This window comes from Arabidopsis thaliana (assembly GCF_000001735.4).
Source record: "Arabidopsis thaliana chromosome 1 sequence".
Taxonomy (NCBI): Eukaryota; Viridiplantae; Streptophyta; class Magnoliopsida; order Brassicales; family Brassicaceae; genus Arabidopsis; species Arabidopsis thaliana.
The window spans coordinates 3,310,459-3,333,501 of record NC_003070.9 but is presented as its reverse complement, the minus strand read 5'-3'; the positions used below and the strand labels follow the sequence as shown (position 1 = coordinate 3,333,501).

Genomic DNA, 23,043 nt, shown 5'->3' with positions numbered 1-23,043 from the left:
TTCTTTTTTTTTTTTTTTTTTTTTTTTTTTTCATAAATTTCCAATAAAACGAAAAAGGTTACAAGGCTTAGAAGGCCATACAACAGGCACGCAGGCCCAGAGAAGGCACGCAGGCCCAACAACTAACAGAACAAGAAAAAACCGAGAACCTGAATCCCAGCGACGAGGCCCAGAGAGAACCCAAGGACGACAAGATCTCAGCAAAACAAAAGGAGAACAACGCTGAGCCAACAGAGGACCTGCAAAATAAACTCCACATTAACCAGAGACAGGTGAACGCTGAAACACTCCAAACCACGAGGCAAGAAGAGAAGAGCCTGGCTGAGAGACGACGCGGGAAGACCGAGACAGAGGGTCCAACCTAGCCCTAACGATAAGCTGAATTTCCTTGATGATCAAATGAGCTGGTCTAACAGAATTTGAGTGAATGCGAAGATTGCGCTCACGCCAAATGAAATAGACAGAAGCGTGGAAAAGGAGCTTGGTGATGAGCGTGATGTTCCTGTCTCGAGAAGCAGTCAAGGTCCAAAGCAGACAGTGCATAAACTGAGGAGGCGGATTGAGGTTTAAGGCTCTCATGAAGAAGCTCCAAATCTCTGAGCTAAACTGACACCGAAAGAAAAGGTGTTCCCTAGACTCATCAAGGTCATTACACAGAACACAAGTGGGCGGGATAGAGAAGCCCCATCTCCTTAACCGGTCCCTAGTGTGTAATCTGTTGTGGGCCACAACCCAACAGATGAAAGCTTGTTTCGGAACATGATCCTTAAACCAAACCGCCTTATGCCACAGAACTGAAGTACTAGAGGGCTGAAGGTAGCTCCAAGTGTCCGCTGTAGAGAATCTATTTGACGGTGCATGATGACCAATTTTCCAAAGGTAAGTATCATCATGCGGACAATCAATTAGACTCGCAGCAGAAGGAAGAACTCGTTGAAGCAAAGTGATTACCGGATTGCGGCTTCTACTAGAAGAGATCCTCCAGGTATCATCGCGGAGAGCATCTCTGACAACCGAATTTAAAGGCAGGCCGGCTAAGAGAGGACCAGCAGGACCAGTCAGGTGAAGGAGAGGCCCATGATCAGTCCAATTATCATGCCAGAAACTAGCAGTCACCCCGGATCCAACCTCACAAATGATGAAAGGACGAGCAAAAGGTCGTAGCTTGCACAACTTACGCCATATCCAGCTGCCAGACAGAGAAGGATTAAGTTCCTAGAAGTTCCGGCGCCCAATGAGATGCAGTCTAACCCAGGAAACCCATAGAGAACCAGCAGAGGTGAAGAGAAGCCAAATAAGCTTCAGAGCAAGAATTCTGTTCCAGGAGGAGAGGCGCTTCAAGCCTAGCCCGCCAGCCTCTTTAGGAGAGCACACAATGTTCCAAGAGATTTTTGCTCCTCTAGCAGAGTTTGGAGCTCCAGACCACAGGAAAGCATTACACATTTGCTCAAGTTTTTGCAGGCACTGATTGGGGAAGATGAAGACAGAAGCCCAAAAATTTATTGTAGAATAAATAACAGACTTCAAAAGCTGAAGGCGACCCGCAAAGGAAAGGTGTCTAGCTGTCCAAGAGGTGAATCTCGAGTTAATTCGATCAACCAGGGGCTGATAGTCCTGACGTCTCATCTTCTGAGACATAAGAGGCACTCCCAGATAACGGACGGGGAGAGAGCCATGAGTGATGCCAAGATTGTCTGCCAAGCTCCTGTTCCTAGCAAAGTTACCACCATCCAAAAGCAACTCAGTCTTCTCCCTATTAATTCCAAGACCTGAACCCTGTCTAAAATCATCCAAAATAGTCAAAATTCCAGCGATAGAAGAAGCAGCACCATCTGAGAAAACAAGAACATCATCTGCAAAACTTAAGTGAGTGATGATGGGAGCCAAACAATTAGGATGAAGGTTAAAGAGACCATTCAAAGCTCCCAAGTCCAACGATTTAGATAGCACATCCATCACAAGAACAAATAGGTGAGAAGACATTGGATCTCCTTGCCGAATGCCCTTTTTTCCTTGGAAAAAACCAATCAATTCTCCATTAAACGCTATGCTGTAGGAGGCTGAGGATATACAGACCCAAATCCAATGGATAAAGACTAAAGGAAGATCAAGAGCCTTCAAAATATTGATGAGAAACTCCCAGTTGACATTATCATAGGCTTTAGATATATCCACCTGAAGACAGCCTCTAGTAGTCTCTCCATCAGCCTCGAAATTATCCACCAACTCAGATGCAAGAAGAACATTCTCACATAGAAGCCGACCCTTAATGAACCCAACCTGATTTGCCTGAACCGCTTGGTCAATGAAAAGCTTTAGCCTTCTGGAAATGATGCGAGTAATGACCTTATAAATAGTAGTGCAACAAGCCACAGGGCGAAATTGAGTTAGACGATCTGCCCCTGTTACCTTTGGAATCAGAGTGATGGCTGTAGCATTAAAGCCCCTTGGAAGATTCCCAGAGATAAAGAATTCCCTGATCGCAGCCACAACACTAGACTTCACAATCGCCCAAGCTTCGATGAAGAATTCAACTGGAAACCCATCTGGACCCGGTGCTTTGTTACGGGGCATAGAGAAGAGCACCTGAGTTATTTCCTCTTCCGAAGGAATAGTAGTCAACTGAGAAGCCAGGAAGGAATCACAACGAAAGGGGAGAAGACCTTTGATTTTTTCAACAGAGAATGGGGTGACATTCTCTGAAGGAATGCCAAGAAGATGCGAATAATAAGCAATCAACATCCCTTTTATCTGATCCACATTCTCGACCCTAAAACCATCATCTCCTCTAAGAAACTTGATAAGATTAGTCGCTTGGTGAGCAATCACAGCTCTGTGAAAAAATCTAGTATTAGCATCACCTTCATGAAGCCATCTTATTCTGGATTTTTGTCGAAAGAATGACTCTAAAGCAGCAGCAAAGAAGATCCATTGCTTGCGGGCAACATGTTCCCGACGAAAAAGAGTATCAGAAGGTGACGTGAGGAGTTCCACTTGAATGTCCTCAAGCCGAGTTAGAGATTGGGCTGTCCTTTGTTGAATATTGCTGAAACGGAGCCTGTTAAGAGTCCTGCAACACAGCTTAGCAACTTTTAAATGCTGCCTCAAAGAAAACATGTGAGACCCAACCAAAGTATTCTCCTCCCAAGCAGTAGACAAAGCCGCCAAATAAGAAGGATGAGAAGACAAGAAGGAGAAATACTTAAAGGACTTCTTAGAAGGAGGAGGCTGATTATCGATTAAGATGATACAAGGGGCATGATCAGAGTCACCTGGAGGATCAAAGACCGCAAGAGCAGAGGGAAAGACCGCGAACCACTCACCATTAGCTAAGGCCCTGTCAAGCTTCCGAAGGATGGGATTGTCCTGTTGATGATTTGACCAAGTGAAAAACACACCTCGAGAAGGCAGGTCTGAAAGCTGACTGTCTCTCAAACAACATTGAAGATCCTCCATACCACGCAGGTTCAATAAGGATTGATTGATAGAATAATGTTCCGAAGCAGCGGCTATCTGATTAAAATCTCCCAACAAAAGCCAGGGAGTAACAGAAAGAGGAGAAGTCCTGGACAGCACGAGAATGTCTTCCCACAGAGATCTTCTATCTAACTCAGAATTCCTGCCATAAACAAAAGCAACCGCAAAAGATTGAAGAAGAGAAGGAATCTTAATGCTGCAAAACATAATCTGATCCGTTCTCTTAAACACCAAAACTGAAATGGAAGGATCCCAGACTATCCATATCCTCCCAAGTTCAGAGCAACAATAGTTGCTATCCATCCTCCAACCCGGAAGGGTTGAGGCCAAAACCGAGTTTGCATTCTCTTGTGCCACATGAGTTTCCAAAAAACATCCCACAAGAAGATTATTAGAAGCAATCCAGCTTCGCACAACTCGTTGACGATTACGGCTATTTAAGCCTCTAATATTCCAACAAAAGACCTTCATATTCACAACAAAAGGTGAAGGTGAAAGCAAAGCTTTCAATGAGAAGAAGGACCGTCACCGGCCCTGCCATCGACGAAACCTTGAAGCTCTGTCACGGGGGGACGAATACGGTTGTGCCACTTCTTAAGTTCTTTCTTTTTTGCCTTAGTAGACATCACTGCCCAGCCCAGGGGAAGAGGGAAGTTTGGATCCGGATCTTTGATAGACTCTCTCATAGATTTTTTAGGGAGAGTAGGAGGTTGAGAAATTCCAGAATCTGCACCAATGACAACAGTAGGAACTGGCGAATTCAAACCTGGTCTCACAACCCATTTCTTACTAGCCGAAGGCTTGGGCAATAGAGGGACCTGCTGAGAAATGGGAATCAACGGGTCAACAATCCGAGGTGGAGAACTGAGAGAGCGCTTCTTTGATCTCGAACGCCTTCTTTTTGGTTTGGACCAAGGGAGCTCAGGTGGATTAGCTGAAGCTGAACCAATGACACTAGTTTCTGAAATCCCAGCACCTGAAGGAAGGTTAACAGCAGAGAGAGCCACTTCATTAGCCCCGGAGGGATAGTCTTTTTTAAAGGGAAGTTTCTTCTGCAAGGGGATGAGACAACGGCTTATTAAATGACCATACTTGCCACAATTCAAGCACTTCCCATATGTGTCATATTCTGCCCACTAGCAAAAATTGTTATCGAGAATAAAATCTAGAACATCATTAGGACATAGGAATCTAAAATGACAAAGGCCAACTAGTTCAAAACTTCATTACAGTCTCAAAAATTTCACTCTTTGGCAAATTGAAATCAAATATGTGATCATTTGATTCTCATACAAAAGCAGAGATAGAAGAAGAGCCACAAACTGAGAATATTTGCTTTAGCTTTTGCCATCCAATTGAATTATACCTTTTACATGGTTATGGCACTAAAGTAAAACTTACAAGGAGAATATTGAGAAGAAAAGATTGGGTCCAACTTCATTTATTCTTCTTCTGTCACAATACTAATTTTTTTCTACAGAAAGTTTCCATATAGTGAAAAGAAACAAATCTCTATATAAAGCCAACTTAAGAGAAGTGTTCTTTTATAAACAAACAGCAAAGAAGAAAGAGAGAAATGTCTGTCCAAAAAGCTGTCAAGAGTTCTCACTACGAGGCAGAATCCAACATGGAACAAGATGTAATAACAAGTCAATTGTTATTAGTTTTTTCACTTAAGTTATTTTATATATGTTGGGTATTTTATTGCAACTAAATATCAAACTTTTTTTTTTGCAACTAAAAATCAAACTTTGGTTAATAGATTGTTAGAAAAGCATGGGTCTTTAAGCCAAGTGGTCTTAATTTCATATGGGGAGGTGATTCTCGGTATTGGGTCATCCCTAACGAAGACAGGTTGGTACACACCCTTCATCTTACGTTATATACACATTAACCAAAATAAAAATCAGTTTGATTCTGAATAAACCGGTTTTTGGTTTTCCATGTTAAAAGTAAAATAATAAACTGGAGTCTTTTGGTGTTTTCAGGACGCCTGCTGAACTAAAGAAAGTGAGTTGGTTAGAAGTAACCGGTTCGTACGACAAGATAGAACCAGGCAAAACATACCGAATTGGTTTTAAAATCTCGTTCACAGCTGATGCAACCGGATGGGACCAAGCTCCAGTTTTCATGTCAGCAAAAATTGGAAAGAAAGGGAGGACAATTTGGAAGAGGATCAAATCGGTTAACAATAACTTTGACAAACTCAAAGGCGGAACCGGACCGGTTAACATACCAGATGAGACTGATGGTCGGTTTGAGATCTTTGTAAGTCCCAAGGTAGCAATAAACCAAGACACCAAGCTCCAATTTGGTTTGTATGAAGTGTGGACCGGAAAATGGAAAACAGGCTTGTTGATCTATGAAGCTTTTGTTGAAGAAGTGTAAAGAAATTAAAGACTATATATCTCAAAGATCAATGCCCCAAGAACCTTTTCAATATGTATATATATATAAGATCCATGATCCATCAATAAGAATCAAGTTGTGCTAATACACGCACACAATCTTTACAATATTCTCAGCTCCAACTATAAACAACGAGCTGATAAATCTTGTGTACCTAACAAATATTATCCTATATCCAACCAAATCGATGATCTCTTCTTCATCTGAAGAACTAAAAATGCTGGCTTACGCCTATGGGAGAATTCCGAACACAGCCGCTTATGATGTGCAAGTACAACGCAAGGCATACAGTGATTATAACAGAAGATTTGGCTCCAACATATTCAACTGCTTGGCGTCCTCTGTCTGTAACCTCTTCATGAACCACATTGATACTTTTTCTGAACCCTTGAAATGTCTTCACCATTATAAATGCGATGATTGATCTCGTCGTTTCTAGTGTTACTCTTCCTGTTACATCAAACATAAACCTCCGATTGCTCGGAACTGCCAATGTAGTTGCAATAGCCTCAGTCCACCCATTACTCTTGACCCCATCTCCTGATTCCGAAACCATCTTGCTTCTCGCGGAACCATTACTCTTGAAATCATCATCTTCGATCTCTTCTATCACATTCTTAGACCTTGAAGATGTAAACACGTCGTGAGATGTCCTAACAATAGTCTCGAGAGCACCGTTACAAACCGAAACAAGAACGTCCTTGACACTATCCTGATGTTTCGGATTCGTCAAGCCTTCAAAGATTTGATCATAAGTATTGATATCCATCGTCTTGTCAAGATACACACCAATTGCAGTGCTGGTGAATCTCTCAATACAATCAGCTAAAAGCTCTCTACACTTGTCATCACCAAGCAAAGTCACCCATCTAGGTGTCTCAGAAGAATCAGAACCCTCACATTTCACACCACTCTCTACCTTACCAGAGTAAAATCCAAGAACAAGATTCTTAGCAAAGCTACCAACAACAACTGAAACAAAACCAGTTCCAGCCTCTGAGAAAACCTTATCAATCACTCTATCAACAACACTCGAGTCTGATGATTTCTCAATTCCTGAATCACCAATAGACGATTCGGATTTGTACCCACGAAAGGCACCAATAGTCACAGCCTGAGAAACCCTAGAAAGCGAATCCGTAAACTCATTCGAAGTTGTGATCTTCGCGATCTGCTTCAAGCTGTTAGGGATTTCATCTGAATCTGAATTGAGAAAATCCTTCACGTCTCGTGATACCATACTTAAGGTCTCAGCTGAATCAGAGATCAATTCAGCTACAGAGACAATGGCTCCGAAAAGCTTAAAAAGACGCTTCCTTTTTCTGGCAACAGATGGCAAATGATAAACCTTGTAAGCTCCATAGCCAGAAACTCCAGAGATCGCCATAAAAATCAGCCATTTCCTTCTTCTCTGAGATAAAAATATACCCTTTTCTCTCAATCGAAGAAGGTCCATTCAACAAACACAATTAATTGATCGAATCTCACAAACCCCAATTGCAAAAATCACAGCTTTAAGGAGACACAGAAACAGATCGAAGGACTATAGATAGAAATCTAGGGTTTGTTAGTTATTGTGATCCGAAAATGGGGAAATGGGATTCAGATTCTGTTGTTGACCATAATAACATGAATGGAGACAGATAATTTAGTTGGGAGATAAGAAGAAGAAGAAGAAGATAAGGGGAAATAGCGATGCATGAAAATGAAATTGGCGTGAGAGGTGAGAGATTCAAGAAAGGCTGGAAGAGAGAGACATCGATGAATGACAAGTTGGATAAACAACAAAACGGTTCGGTTTTGATTGGATAAATGAACCTCCTCCTCAATAACGAAAAAAATAATTTGGATTTTTTTAATAAATATTTTTTTAATTGTTTGAAAATTATTTATCTTTGAAAGTAAATTATTTAATAGTTTATTGACCAAAAAAAAATTCAACTAAATAAATATAAAAGGATTTATATAGGTAATTTGATGACGTCGGTATTTTATACTTGACAAGTGGACATGTTGATCTTTTGGCATAAATTTTGTGGCAATGTGAGATTTGGAACGGTGGAGAGGTGGCATAGGATGATTTGATGGGTTTTGCCAAAAACATCAAGAGAATGTCTCTTTTACATTTTCATAAATCATAAATTTATCAAAATATTTTTAAGCTTTTATCATATTTTTCTGACAAAATACATCACATCAGTTCACTAACTTGGATTCAATATTACATGTATCAATCAAAATCTTAGTAGCTATTGTTAGGTTGGGCCTAACAACACTTTAAAAGCTTAATGGGTAGAATTCACTTTCACAAGATAGCTTATGAAACGGTGGCATGGTACCCATGATCTTATAAGCCATTTACTTTTTTTGTTTCTCTCATTCTTTTTTTGTGTGGTATATCCTAGTGATACTTAGTCACCGTTCTTTCAATGCGGGATGATCTTATAAACTGACATCGATGCCCATGTCCATGTTAAGCCTATCTCAACTGTCTACTTTATGTTTATGGGTCATTTCTAGTTAGTTTATTTTGGACGTTTACTCTTGGTTGGTCCATGTGGCTTTGTTCCACCTCGGTTGGTTCTGTGGACGTGGACCAACCAAAAAAGTTGCGATGTTTTATGGACTTACGATTATTCGCTGCACTAACTGTTAGATTTAGGTCTACCCATACCTTAAAAACCTAATGGTAGAACTAATCTTCAAAAATTAGTTTTGAGAAAGTGGTGTTTTTCAGTTTATAAGCCAATTACGATTTCTTCTCCCTTATGATGTGATGTTTTAATGATAGCCATTTGATAGTTGTTTTCTCAACAAGAAGTGATTTGATGTTAATCACGTGGAATCTTATCGGCTAATCTACTTAATTAAAAAAGGAATGCAGATATGTTTAAATATAAGAGTTGTTTCTAGAAGCATTGATTGATATAGATTTGTTTTACTTCCGACATGGCTCCACATGTTGTTCTTATCTTATATTCTCATCATAAGAGATGTTTTTTCTCATGCGATGTACCTATACCTGCATTAGTCCAAAGTCCAAACCCACCTCTCTTTTATTCTTTCCCACGCTTCCATATCTTGTGTCCGGCACCACGTTTCCTTTTTTTTTTATTAATACGCAAATTTAGAAGTTTCTATATAGTAACGACATAATTTAACCGGTAGGCCGGTACAGGTTTCGTAGTAGAGAAAATCAAACAGGTTTTGAAGTTAATGTTACTTATCAAAAGTTCTGACCATCTTATCTCTTTTAGAAAACAATAGAAACAAACATTCCTTGACCCAAAAATCAAAGTAAAAACCATTTTCTCACAAGCAACATCGTAATGAATCGTCAATCTTCAAAATAATAAATCCATGATATTCAGTCTTCAGTCAATAATTTAAAGAAAATGTATTTTAGTATTATCTTAACATAACTTAAATAAGAAAATTAAGAAAAAATTAAACAAAACATGGTCGATATATAAAACTATTCTGTATTTCTACAAATCGACGACAAATCCACAACCTTGACTAACCGTACAATTCAGGCTTTGACATTCGTATTTTTTTGACATTTACATTTGAACAAAGAAATAAACACATGACATAATTGAGAAGAAAATCGAAGGCGGCGTTTCTTACTTCATGGTTGTGAGTCTTTTATGACTTATCCAATGTTAGGTATTCTTAAATCTAGATTAGTTTCAAAATGAATTACACTTCACTACAATAATTTATTTATTTGAACTATAATAACATATCTAACCCACTGGTCTAATTTATATGTGCTGATGCAGTAATAATTTAAATGAAAAAACTAATGTACTACAAACTCCAAATACTATTTCAACATATCAAATTGTGATTAATGATTGATTTTTAATCAATGGGACCTTGTGGACTGCTCTCTCCAACACTCTTTCGACTATTATTTTCGTAAAATCAACTTTTTTGAATAAATATCTAAACAAATCCTTAAAGTCACGTTTGATTCTCTCAATTATTTCTCCTTTAACACTCTTTTAAACATTATTATATATTTAAAACCCTTAAAAACCACACCACACTCCAAAAAAATCAAACCCACCATTCAAACAAAACACAAAAACAACAAAAAAACCATTTCCCCAAAAAAAAAAAAACAAAAACAGAGGATGAAACAAAACCAGAGCAAGTTCTTGAGAATAATCTCAACACCTCTAAGAGCTTTAGGCAAGGCACGTGATTTCTACGTGAGAAGCATCACCGGTTGCGCAGCTCGTACTCAATATTCCTCCTCCGCCTCCGTCTCCGCTCCTTTTCCAAGAAGCCGGAGCTCCTCCTCCGCCGCCTTCTCCTCCTCCGCATCATCCCGGAGAACCACCGATTTCGGGATAGATGAAGATTACAGCGAGCTAGTGAGAGCTGCGTCGGTGAGGAGTTTAGGGCACAAGAATGAGATAGACATGTTGATACAAGAGAAGCTGCAACAGCAGAAGCAACAGAAGCAAGGAGGGTTGCCTAAGAGCTCGAGTGCTGGGATGGCGAGGATAGAGGAAGAGGAAGAAACAGAGGAAGGATCTGTGAATCCGAAGGTGAAGAAGACTAAGAAAGTCTCTGATCTTTTGTATCCTCGTAGCAAATCTTACGCCGTTACTACTAGTACCCCTATCTTGTAACTTCTCTTCTTCTTTTTTCTTCTTCTTAATTTTAGTATTTTGTGGATTGATTATCATTTTTCTAGCTCGATTTTTCGTGCACTGTGAAATACTATTTTCTTAGCTTGATTTTAATAATTTTGTGGATTGATTAGAAATAAATAACTAAACCTACTCTAGCTTCGAATCCAAGTTTGGTTTACATCGTAAGTTTGACGTAAATATATTAGGTAGAATAATTGTGTGGAAATTTATAATTTTTGTACCTTGTTAATCAGTTGAACTCATAAACTGATATATGTATGCATCTCAATTTTCGGATTTATCATGTCATTGATAAAGTTCTGTTCAGATATACGTATATACGATGATTAGTGACTATTATTAATTCAAGGACAGCATTGTGCTTTAACACTAAATGACGGAAAGCTTATGAATCATGGATGTTTGTAATCTTCTCTTTCGTGTTTTGATTAGTATAGTATATTGTTGTTTTGTCCTCCAACAACTGGCCACTGCCAACCAAATCTACTTTACCTAATTAAGTAGAGTATATAGGGCTGCCCCACTGTTAATATAATGTTTTCTAACTAATTATCCGAGTGTCGACACAAATTATATACACTGAATCAATATTTCTTACGTTTTCTCTACTTTAAAAAATAAAATTACCATCTTCTTTTCATTTCGTTAGTGACATGGCTCCACTAATTGTGACAATGCAGTGGTTCATAGATGGGATTTTCTATAGATTAATAGCAGCTAATACTGGATAAAAACCAAATAATCTGCGAATCACATTTTAAGTTGTAAATGTTAGAATTTCCGATTCACTTGCATGACACAAAGAGCACTAGTCATTGATTTGATGTAAGAATACAGTGAAATTTGGTACAATCAAAAGCGAAAGAGTTTTATGGTTTATGGTGTTGGGGGCTTTTTGGATTGAAATTAGAATCTCCCAAGGTTCCCTTCTCTGTGTGCTGTTGTATCTATATAGCCAAAAAAAAAATCTGTATGACGAAAAAGCCATCTCTTGCTTTCTTATCCTACTTGTCACGCCGGTCCTTGGGGAGTAAATCAGCCTTCCTCAATCTGAACCTGAATCTCATGCCTACATTAACAACACATCAGAGTCAGGACTCTCATCGATAATGGACCACGTTTTAAGGCCTCTATATACACTTTTAATTCAGTTGAAACGATAGGCGGTCTTAATAACTGCTGAAAAAGCATAGTAAGCATTACCTGTATTTCTAGAGAGGAACTTCAGAAGCTCATCGATGATGATAACCTGCAGTTTTTACATTAAGTTTCAAATCAAACTAATCATTTTTGAGGTGTTAAATTTCTTCTAAAAAGATTCTCTCTTAGCTGAAAGATCTGCCTATTGTCATGCTTTTCCTTAAACAAATTTGCATCCATATGAGAACGAAGGTGGTATATGACAAGGTTAGATTCCAGTGTGAGGATGCATGAGAGTTCTAGTAGACTATGCAGAAGAAGCTAAAAGTGAAAACAAAAACTTACTGGAAACGAAAGATACAGAACAGCAGTCCACTCGGCCCAGGATAATGGCGTGACCTATATAAAGCAGTGACCATGAGGATTGAGAAGAAGAAAACAGGTACGCCAGGTTTTGTACACAGGTTTTTGGAAGAGAGGAAACTTACAGAAAATAAGACTGCCAGTGGATGAACATATAATATTAGCACGTGCAGAAGCATCGTCAGGATAATTGAACCAACAAGCCATAAGTTACTCCTTGGGGTTATAACCCTGCAATCACATACCTTCTTTACTAAAGCAAATATAACTGATAACAAGGAAAGAAAGAAAGGAAGAATCTACGCTTACAGAAGGGATTGATTTTCGCTGAGGTTATTTAGAGCATTAAACATCTCGACAACAACAAGTACTGTCATAGCCACAGTAGATGGGTGCCGATCCTCAAATATGCTGCAGGGATAAGTTGTCTCTCTAAGTGCGCAAGTTTCAAAGTTCATCTGAATTGATATGAATCGTTTGATCAGCAACTTCGAAAACAACTTCAAAAATGTGGAGGTTGGCACACATGAATGATGAAATAATCTGAAAGATGTAGCTGGAAATAAAACCTAACCAGTTCACTGTAAGTAAGTTTAGGACCACCATCAGAGTAAACAAACCACCATATAAAGCCAGCAACAGTGGCCAGGCCGACATAAACTGCAAAGAAATATAGACAGCTCAAGCAGATAGGTCCTCTAGAGGGACATAGAAGCTTGAAGGCGAATAAATTCAACTTTTACTACTTGACCACAAAGATTCCACGATCTTAGTTTCGAAAGATGATTAGATAAGTTACAGAGCCAACATTTTAAGTTTACCTCCGATAACCAAATAGCGGAAGAATAACCACCCAGTGACCACTGCTTCACCAACCTGGAATTCAACAACAAACAGAACAATAATGAAGATAAAAGGTGTGACTAGTTTGAGAAGAAATTAGCACACTACTAGCAGATAGTTAATTGAGAAGTTCTAAATCCCTTCTTCATTAAATGACAAAACCTTGCACCATCATCACTAAAACCCATAATACTGGTAACGGCCAAAGGGAGATGTAAAGCATCATAAAACCTAAATAATGAGTATAGTATTATGAGCTCTCCTAGTGATTTCACACTAATGCAAATCGGGCGAAAGCAATCGTTTGTCACATTACTTCTCTCAATGAACTAAAATACACAAGAGATACCGTCCAGTTACATCTGCTACCTTTCGGGGTTTTGCCTTCATAACATCGGAATCTTGTTTATTAAAGCCAATGGCAGTGGCAGGCAATCCATCTGTTACCAAATTGACCCACAGAAGTTGAACCTACAATTATTTACCACGAAAATCATAGATTTAGAAGGAGCTTGATAAAAATAAACTTTGCAGATAAGTTACTACCACGCTAAACAAACTCACAGGTGCCAAGGTATCAGGGATTCCCAGTACAGCTGCAACAAATATACAGACCACTTCCCCTATATTTGAAGAAATCATGTATCTAATGAATTGCTTTGTGTTATTATATATAGCCCTTCCTTCTGCAACAGCCTGTCAAGATGAGAAACAGTTTAGGATTTGCATCAACAAAGATACTGCAGTGTGATTTATAGTCTCGTTTTCCTTTTTTTAATATCAGACTGGGGAGAAGGATGGCCAACTAAGATTTGCATTTGACATATGAATTTGCCAACTGTATGCCAGAATCAAGCATTAAGGAAAAACCATAAGAAAAATGGAAGGAGCAAACATACCGCAACTATTGAAGCAAAATTATCATCAGCCAAAACCATATCTGAAGCACTCTGGAATTCAGAGGAAGGAGAGAAAAATAGGTTAAACACAGAAGAGCATAGAGATAAAAAACCTTAGCAAGCCAGTTTATTGAAGGAAGGAACAGTAACAGTCCAGTCTTAGTAGCATAACTAGTGTGCTAGCTCTGAAGAATTCTGTATAGCAGTCACATTACACTGTATCACTTCTATACCACAAGCAATAACCAGATTTGTTTTTTCACTATATGCTTTGTTTTCAATTGCAACATTAGGGATAAAAGAAAACGACCGCGGAAGGACCTCATAATTGGATCACCATGTCAACTGATTACCATGTCTGAACGAGAGGAAGAGATCAAGATAAAAAAAAAAGCAGATGGACAGGAGATAATGGCTAGCTATTATTTGAAAATGATGATAAATTTGAATGGTACAAATTAAATTAAAGTGACACGAATACATGAAGCATACTGAAAACAAACACTAAGTATATACCTTTGCTACAGCTGTTCCAGAACCCATGGCAATCCCAATGTCAGCTTTCTTCAATGCAGGGGCATCATTAACGCCATCACCAGTCATTGCCACCTAGGAGAATAAGGTTCATAAGTGCTACAGTTAGAGGCAAGAACTTTTCTTCTCTAATAAGTAAAAATATTAGAAACTTAAACACAGACAAAAAGAAAGCCATGAATACAAAATAAGAATGCATGTGAACTGAAACACAGACAAAACGAAGATGGGTAATGATGACAACTTAGTGACCAGGGAATTACCACTTCGTTTTGTTTCTGTAGGGCTTCAACAAGCATCCTTTTGTGGGAAGGTTCAACCCTACACAAATAGAGAAACAACAGAAAATTTTGGTTTTCTCATAAATGACTATAACTCGAACTTTGGAGAAGAAAAGAGAAATACACGTGATAAGTAAACATTCAGTTCCGAGATTCCAAAAACACTATCAATTAAAACAAGAGATGAACAAATACCTGGAAAAAAGTGTCATCCGTCGCAATGCTAGAGTTTGCTGCACTGCTGGAAGCCGTTCAAATTCAGAAGCGGTGTAGGACATACCAGAAAAGTCTACCAGATTGTCAAAAGCCCCTATTTTTCTACATAGTGACTCTGCTGTGGACTGAAAATTCATGCTAATCAGAATAAGTACAAAAATGATGGAGATAATCAACAAACCGCATGCTCAATTTTCTAGTACCTTGTTATCCCCAGTAACAACTATAACACGTATCCCAGCAGTCATACACGCAAGCATAGCATCTCTCACTTCTTCTCTTGGTGGATCAAGCATTCCCACCTTCAAAGGAAACACAAGATGAGCTAGTCTTCAACAGTAAAAGAAAAATGGTGAATCTTCCAGTAAACTTAATTAAATCCATCATATTTGAAAGAAAGGCGTACCAACCCAATAAACGTCAGGTCGTTCTCATTATCATAGGAAATAGTTTGTTGACCGTGGGGCACGGTCTTAAATGCTAATGCTAAGCATCTCAATGTTTCATCGCCAAAACTGTTGCAGAAAGACATGGTTAGAAAATGGAAAACCCACTTCGGTCAAACCTTTAACAGCAAAATTACTATAAGAAGTGAAAATACAAGCATCGAAAGATAACCATCACGAAGTAATATGAAAATGTAATCATATTCATTAAACAAGTTGATGTCGAACCTGTAAAACCTCGACTCAAGCTCTGCACGGCCAGCAGCAGTTAGAGGAACAACAGAACCATCACCGTTGCAGAGAATTTTATTACACCTAGCTATTATACTCTCTGGAGCACCCTTTGAGAACATAACATCCATTTGCTTATGGCTACATAGGACGCTCATCATTTTTCGGTCACGAGTAAACTCCAAAACATAAACCTTGATGAAGATAGCAATCAGTTACTCATACTAAATTACTATTATATTCTTTGAAATATGATGTTCCCAGGTCAATATTAACTTCTAATTATACTGGTGCAGTGGAGCTCTTAAAATAGCTATCTAGTGCGAAAGGAAAACATTATATAGATTTACTCAGGAAGTTATGAGCTTCTTCTCAGAGATCAACATAGATAAAAAGTGTGTATCGCATTGGCTACTACAAATTCCAGGTCTAGTATTTTCTCAATTTCATAGTTTTCAGAAAACTATAGGAACAAAAGAATTACATTATCCAATGGCATGTAAAATGACGGTCAACATAATAGAATAGTTTAGTTTTACTAGAGTCACACCTTTTTGAATTGGTTTTCCCAATAATGGTTGCAATATGATGCACGTTCATGCTTGCTCAACATGTTTAGAGCAGAAGGCATTGAATCAAAACCAGGGAGCCCAACCTGAAAAATAAGTAACAGAAGTAACTTGGACAGTTAATCAGATATTCCAGACTTAGTAAATAGTAAGTTCAACCTCTATGCTGGGTATATAGTAAGATGACAAGAAATGGATGCTCACAGCACCTAAACATCGTGCTAAACAATATGAGCCCGTAAATGGTCACTCAAGTCAATAGAGAAACCGTCTGGTATGTTCCACGGATTTTGTTGTTGTGGTAACAAAGTCTACTAAAGAAAGATTTCACAGAAACACAAACCTTTTCTGCAAGAACTCGAAGAGCAACTTCAGTTGACTCTCCAATTTTTTCATAAGAATCCTTATCTGGATTGTATTGCAAGATGGAGTCATTGCAGAGTGATGAACACATTGCTAAATGATGAAGGCAAGGTGACTGAGCAGGTAAGTCAAGCTGCAAAAAAAGTAAACACTAGTCTTAAGAATGTTGTGTGTTGTGACAAGGCATGTGCGAGTAGTTTGAAGATTGCTATTGAGTTTATGCTCTTTTATCTTTCACAAATATTAAATCATTGAGAAAGAACTCCGCGAAATCTAAAAACAATTGAAATATGAAGAATGTAAGATACATCAAATGTATAAAATAAAAGAAGAAAGAAATCATGATTCTTGTAGACAGTCAATTTTTTAGGTTCTACTGTCATCAAGTATCCAGATCAATTTTATCAAGCAATCCTGAGATGAAATTTTCAGTTCAACCTGTCCTTTAATAGTTGCATGGTAACAATTTCTGAGTATGTAGGTAAACAACTACCAGTCACCCTCAAAAGTTAAAAGTGCCGTATATGAATTAGTTGCTTACTTACATAGTCCAGAGGAGAAGAAATATTACCTGCATCCCATTGCTGTCAAAGACGGTACCTTCTGGTGCATAAGTTGTCCCACTAACAGTGAATTCATTAATCATAGGACCATGCTCTGCAGATTGGACTACACATATCTGACATACAAGCAGAAGAGTAAGAGAATTCAAATATTACCATCGGAGACAACACAATGAGAAAAAGTATATGCAAGAATGCAATCACTGCAGTTAGTTATTCACAAAATCACAAGATCTGCTAACAAAATTGTTAATCCTTCCTAATTAGACCTGAAGATCTATCTTAGCTACTTCCCAGTGTGCAACATTGCAAACATATATGGTCATGTGCACACATGAACTACATTACCAAGATTTGCCCATACAATATATTCCTAGAAACAATTAAAATAGAAAATTGCAAGTGGCAGATACCAGTAAGAGTTAACAGTCCCGAGGACTGGTGCTAAGAATGCTAACCTTAGACACCGACATCATATTGGTTGTCAATGTTCCAGTCTTGTCACTGCAAATTACAGTAGTGCACCCAAGCGTCTCGACAGATGGTAATGACCGTACAATAGCATTCAAACGAGCCATTTTCTTTGTTCCAAGAGCTAAACACCTAGATACCCGAAACATCATAATCTATTTAAGCAACAATATAATAACCGGGAGTAGCCTCCCGACATGGAAATTTACTTTTTCATAGCATTTTGGACTCAACCAACATTAGAGTGAGCTGAATTTGAAACAAAATTGTCATTTGACGATCACAAGAACCATCTACTTTCTGGGAAACTTCTTGTTTCCAAGGTATCACTAACGTTCCACAGAAATCATCTTAAGTTTCAACGATCATTAGCCTTTCTCATAATATTGTATTTGCTATCAATGGACTTAGTGAACACTTACGTTGTCACGACAGCAGGAAGTCCTTCAGGAATAGCTGCAACAGCAAGGGCAACTGCAATCTGGGAAAATAAAAGGAAAGCAACAACCGTGTTACCAAACTTTAACTTATTAGTCAACAATCTCAGAGGACAATACATCCATCTTCAGTTATGTCAAATAAGCAAATGATAAAAATCCACCCATTGCAGAACGAAAATTTCTTATTTGTGACTTTCAATATTCAAATGTTGAATGTCGATTTAGTGAGTTAACAATTCTTTGGTAATTTCTTTGTACCTGTATGCAATCACTTTTGGGGATGTCACCGAAACAATGGAGAAGTAAAATCTATCTTTTGATATTACAGCAAGAGTGGGACACACAAAACTGATTATCTACTCCCTAACTAAGAATTCAAAGCTGTCATAAGAGAAGATCAAATTTCTTTACCTTAAAATAGTGAATTGCGCCTTTAAAAAATCCACCATGAGAAGGGTCACTGAAGTGACCAATGTTGACAACCCACACAAGTACACAAATACCCGCAATTACCTATACAAATAAAATAGATTTAATACGTTTTAAGAGGACTTAATGTTATGTTGAGTAGCATATAACATAATGATGAAATTAACTAACTAGAATTTCTGCAAGAGATCTCTGTCACACCAGTCGTTCGACAAATCTTTTTTTTTAAATGAAATTCATCACTTTCAGACAATTAAAAAATTCTGATTACTGATACAATTGGACATCCAAGTCTTGTAATTAAAGTGCCTCTTCGAAACATAAAAATCTAAAAATTCGAAAAGCAAAAAAGTTTGTCACCTTAGCCAAAAAGCTGCCAAACTCGTCCAGCTTCTTTTTCAATGGAGTTGCCTCCTATGACAACAGCAAATACAAGTAATAAATAAGGAAAATTCTAGTAGTTATAATGCACTTCAAAATAGATAGAAAAGAATCTCCAAATAGAATACTGAAACTATACTATATAGCAGGATACAAGTCTACAGTCCCATAAGTGCAAAACTGACAAACTATTCATCACAGGAAATTTAAGCCAGTCAAAGTTACACTATAACCTCTGTTTATAAGAGAGTTCTGACAAGTAACAAAGGATACTAAAAGTGCAAATGGTGCATTTCCAGATAAAAATGAAAGAATATTGATAGCTTACATCATCTGTCTGCAACATAGAATCGTGTATGCTACCCATTGCGGTGTTTGAACCAACTCCAATGACAACAGCCCTTCCCCTACCCGCGACCACATCAGTTCCCTGGCAATAATATTATATTCTATCAAATTTAAACACGTATGGAAATAGCATTAGATAATCAAAAGAATAGGCAATTGTATTATACAGCCCTAACAGGAAAAGCATTATACACAAATTTGGACTTAGCAAATGCAGCTACGAGTTATAACTCCTACCGAAAATAAAATATTTTTCTTGTCTTGGTAGACAGCATTTGTTGTTAAAGTACAGTCAACATCTTTTTCCACGGAACAGCTTTCACCTGCAATTTCCGGGGAAAACAATTAGTAGTGAGAGTATGGATATAGTCCACTGTAAATGTTCACTTTAAATTTTTTTACATAAAAGGAATCCACTATTGTTGTTGAAGCTATAATGTAATAAGAAAATGCATGTTCATTCCAGAGATAAATTGGTGGAGAAAATGATTGGCTTGAAGTTGTAATAAGTACCAATAGGCATAGGTAGTTCTTGTGGCAACGCATATCAAGAGTTATGACTTATGGTGACACAGATGACATACCAGTTAGAATGGCTTGATCAACTCGAAACGTATTGCTAGACATCTCAATCATCCTCAGGTCAGCTGGAATCTTACATCCCACTGTTTAGCATCAACACATCAAAAAAACAGAATTTAGAATCTAGTAAAAGTCTAAGCCATTGCCACAAAATATCATCTAGGTATAATAGAACAAACATACCAGTAACTTCAACAATGTCGCCTGGAACCAGCTCTGTTGCTGGTAGGATAGAGAAGCACCCTGCAATTATGTACATGTTAACAACCTAGAAAAAACTTGCAGATATCCTACTACAACTGGAACAATGTCCCAAGCTAAAAACTTGTTAAAAAAAAAAAAAAAATGTGCCAAAATATTTACAAAAAACTAATTCTGAATGTCAATAGCTGTCAGTTTTAAGACAACACAGGGAATTGTTAACGTAAAACGATGTCTTGGCAGAAGAAAAGTTTGCTAAACAAGATACAAAGTGTCTCTAGAGGAGATACCAACAGCAAAACAGTCGGAATAATCAGCAGTTTAAATTATAGTTAGTAGTAATAAAAATCACTTGACATATTATATCAGTACCATTTCGCAACACTGTAGCTATATTTGCTTGGTAGGCACGTAGCTCCTACAACAAGACAAAGGGAGAACATACAAGATAGATAAGCATTACAAACTTACAGCCAAAATAAATCTAATATTAACATAATCTTTAAGCACATTAGAGTCTTTTGTACCCATGACCTCAGAGCCTAGGGGAAAGAGAGAAACCAGATCTTGTACTGCCCGGTATATATAAAAGTAATTGATTTAACGGATATCTGATAGTATAATTGCTTAAACCGTAGCATGATAACTACCTCAAGAGCCTTCTCAGCATTAGTCTCCGTGATCACCCCCACTGCCGCATTTGCAGCCAATATCAGCAGAATGACCTGTGATAGAATAGTAAATTCAAACAAGTATTGTGATACCCAAAAGAAGCTCCACACGTAATATCTAGTTTTATGAAGGCCTTGGTCAACGTGCATCATATAATAAGACTAAATCCTACAAATGCTGATTTCGTTTAGCCAAAGAAGGTCTACAGTCTGCTTATAGATATTATATCGAGACCATAAAAAACTAGTCAGTTTTAAGAGATAAACATAAATAATTACATTTCACGAAGACAATAGAGAAGAGAAGGAGAACAAGGTTTCAAATTTAAACTTCACCACAAAGAACCACTACCTAGTCCAGTTGACCAGATAAAATCATTTAAATATCGATCAATATGTGTATGCCAGTGTGACTAGTAAGAAAGATGATGCAACTTACAAAAGGCTCCAGAAATGCTGTTAAACCAGTCTCTCCATTAGCCAAAGCCAATACGAAAGAAACAATTGCAGCCACAATCAATATCTTGACAAGTAAATCATCAAACTGTTTCAGAACCAGTTTCCAGAATGGCGTTCCTGCATCAATTAAAAAGAACAGAAGAAAAATTGGCACATGTCAGAGGAGAACTAAACCCTACTCTTATAAAATTATTAAAAAGGCTAGGTTCATGTGCGAAGAAGACCATGAGGAATATCTAACACGATTAGCTAAGACCATAAGGAAGATCTATCACGATAAGCTAGGAAAGTCTAAAAAGAAGCTAAAGATACATAAAATGCTTTTGCAATAGAACAGATGTATTGTAGACAAATGAACCAGAATAATACTGTGAAAATAAAAATGAAATCCAAGGCAAAAATTACAATCATCACAGCGCTAAAACAGTTAAGGTTCTCCCAAACCATAATGGTAGATCAGGGATTAGAAATAAAACTGAAGCAATTATGAAAGTAAGCATCCATTATCATAGGCGGTTATTGACAAACTTACTTTTCTCTTCAGGCAGTACTGCAGATCATGTGAAGAAACATGCAAAAAAATTTAAAGAAGAAGATCAGAACTAAACAAGGTAAATATAATATGTGCTATCCACTATGAAAAAGGTATGCATTTTCCAGTTAAAGGCGACACTAATTCCATAGAGTGCCGAATGTTTAAACGCACAGACAATCGTATGCAGGACTTTCGTCTCAAGGATACTCAAACTGGATACTTGACAAGTAATTTACAATGCTAAACTATAAATACATGCGAAAACTATAATCAACAGCTCACTTAAATTCCATATGCCTAATTGAAAAGAACAATAAACACCAAGACACCCTATCATCACCATCTGCATGAAATATCCTTATGTCCCTGAGTGATGCTTTATATGAACAGAAGTGCAAGTGAAGTGGAAGTAATACATACCATTCCTGCCATAAAGCCTGGAATGATGAACAACCTACATATACGGAAACGAAAGATTAACATCATGGGTAGCTTTGAAGTGACTTTACAAAGTTCAAGTAACAATGGAGATCTCAATTCGGTTCAACAGGTTCATACCTGAGAATCAGAAAGACCCTTTGTTGGGTCTACCCCAAAGAAATCAAGCACCTGCACAAAACACAGAATCCAATCAACACCTAACAGAGGGCTCAAAGACAAGAAATTCACTTCCATCACAGTAAAACAGTTGCCAAGAATATCACCCCCGGCTAGCTAACATTATATGGGATCGCAGCTATATCTCACAGATTACAAATCCGAAAACAACTCTCAGCAAAAAACGGATTGGGAAGAGAAATGCAAAGCACCTCTGAGACAGATCTGGCGTAGGCGTCTTCCATGTTGGAAAAGCCAAGGGTTTCTGATTTTTAGGGAGGAATTCCCAAAACGTGGATTTGGGTCGCCGACGAAAGGGAGGTGAAATGTAAAAGACTAGAGAAGATGAGAACTTGTAACGCCAGCAGCTTCCATGAGCTTCTCCGTCTCCGATCGCTGAGACTGAAAGTCAAGTGCTGAGATACACTTTACATGAATTAGCGGGTAGGCTTCTTCCCTCACGTGAGGCCCATTTAGTATATATCATCAAAACTCAAATTAAATTAAAATGTGAGATTCAAAAAAAAAAAAAAAATCTTCAAACTATCATCAAAATTGAAATTAAAATTATAATGTCAGATCTCAAAAATAACTAGAGAAAGAAAAAAAAGTTGGAGAAAAAAGGAGGTAACTACAAGTCATAGATATGGCTTATGGACCATGATTTTTCTACTAATACCACTAAGAGATTTCACGTTATTACATATTATATCATTATCAATGCGTAAATATTTCTATGTGAAGCTTGTAGTATCCGTGGTCACCACTTTTTTCGCATGTAACCGAAAATGAATACTAACCAATCTGAAATCAACGTCGTTGTCACCACTCATGATCCTCAAATATTTTTGTTATCGTTAATAATGTCAACAAACAATTTTTCTCTAAACTACGTGTGTGTATGTGTGACTTGGAGCTTCCAAAT

General features: G+C 37.8%; 4 protein-coding genes and 1 pseudogene across 5 annotated transcripts; 2 read left to right on the top strand and 3 right to left on the bottom strand.

Annotated features, from left to right (window-relative positions):
- Positions 1-31: 31 nt before the first annotated feature.
- On the bottom strand, positions 32-4,531 carry AT1G10160 (annotated as a pseudogene; the record flags this gene model as incomplete). Its single annotated transcript has 1 exon — positions 32-4,531.
- A 522-nt stretch (positions 4,532-5,053) lies between these two features.
- Positions 5,054-7,677, top strand: PP2-A10 (phloem protein 2-A10; the record flags this gene model as incomplete). Its single annotated transcript, NM_148455.2, has 3 exons — positions 5,054-5,116; positions 5,240-5,331; positions 5,466-7,677. The coding sequence occupies 3 exons, from the start codon at positions 5,054-5,056 to the stop codon at positions 5,863-5,865; spliced, it is 555 nt and encodes a 184-aa protein (NP_683296.1). The 3' UTR covers positions 5,866-7,677.
- On the bottom strand, positions 5,888-7,703 carry AT1G10150 (Carbohydrate-binding protein). Its single transcript, NM_100889.4, has one exon. The coding sequence runs from the start codon at positions 7,340-7,342 to the stop codon at positions 6,098-6,100; it is 1,245 nt and encodes a 414-aa protein (NP_563862.1). The 5' UTR covers positions 7,343-7,703; the 3' UTR covers positions 5,888-6,097.
- Positions 7,704-9,766: 2,063 nt separating this feature from the next.
- AT1G10140 (Uncharacterized conserved protein UCP031279) lies at positions 9,767-10,948 on the top strand. The gene has a single exon (NM_100888.4). The coding sequence runs from the start codon at positions 10,029-10,031 to the stop codon at positions 10,530-10,532; it is 504 nt and encodes a 167-aa protein (NP_563861.1). The 5' UTR covers positions 9,767-10,028; the 3' UTR covers positions 10,533-10,948.
- A 284-nt stretch (positions 10,949-11,232) lies between these two features.
- Positions 11,233-22,572, bottom strand: ECA3 (endoplasmic reticulum-type calcium-transporting ATPase 3). The gene is made up of 34 exons (NM_100887.3): positions 22,331-22,572; positions 22,080-22,130; positions 21,942-21,975; positions 21,519-21,536; positions 20,967-21,103; positions 20,507-20,581; positions 20,229-20,274; positions 19,839-19,898; positions 19,658-19,738; positions 19,311-19,396; positions 19,054-19,155; positions 18,705-18,758; positions 18,327-18,428; positions 17,898-17,956; positions 17,463-17,607; positions 17,013-17,120; positions 16,422-16,574; positions 16,060-16,164; positions 15,507-15,703; positions 15,239-15,347; positions 15,036-15,134; positions 14,812-14,957; positions 14,599-14,656; positions 14,318-14,410; positions 13,802-13,852; positions 13,467-13,598; positions 13,272-13,373; positions 12,881-12,935; positions 12,634-12,719; positions 12,369-12,517; positions 12,185-12,290; positions 12,042-12,095; positions 11,760-11,805; positions 11,233-11,625 (listed from the first exon to the last, which is right to left on the bottom strand). Exons 1-34 carry the CDS (start codon positions 22,361-22,363, stop codon positions 11,561-11,563), a joined length of 2,997 nt encoding a protein of 998 aa, NP_563860.1. The 5' UTR covers positions 22,364-22,572; the 3' UTR covers positions 11,233-11,560.
- Between the last annotated feature and the right edge of the window lie 471 nt (positions 22,573-23,043).

Coding starts and splice junctions, on each gene's coding strand:
- AT1G10150 (NM_100889.4), bottom strand. CDS start 7,342: ATGGACCTTCTTCGATTGAGAGAAAAGGGTATATTTTTATCTCAGAGA.
- AT1G10140 (NM_100888.4), top strand. CDS start 10,029: ATGAAACAAAACCAGAGCAAGTTCTTGAGAATAATCTCAACACCTCTA.
- ECA3 (NM_100887.3), bottom strand. CDS start 22,363: ATGGAAGACGCCTACGCCAGATCTGTCTCAGAG. Junction 22,131..22,330: donor ACGCCAGATCTGTCTCAGAG/GTGCTTTGCATT, acceptor TGTTTTGTGCAG/GTGCTTGATTTCTTTGGGGT. Junction 12,936..13,271: donor TGAAGGCAAAACCCCGAAAG/GTAGCAGATGTA, acceptor GTTGAATTCCAG/GTTGGTGAAGCAGTGGTCAC.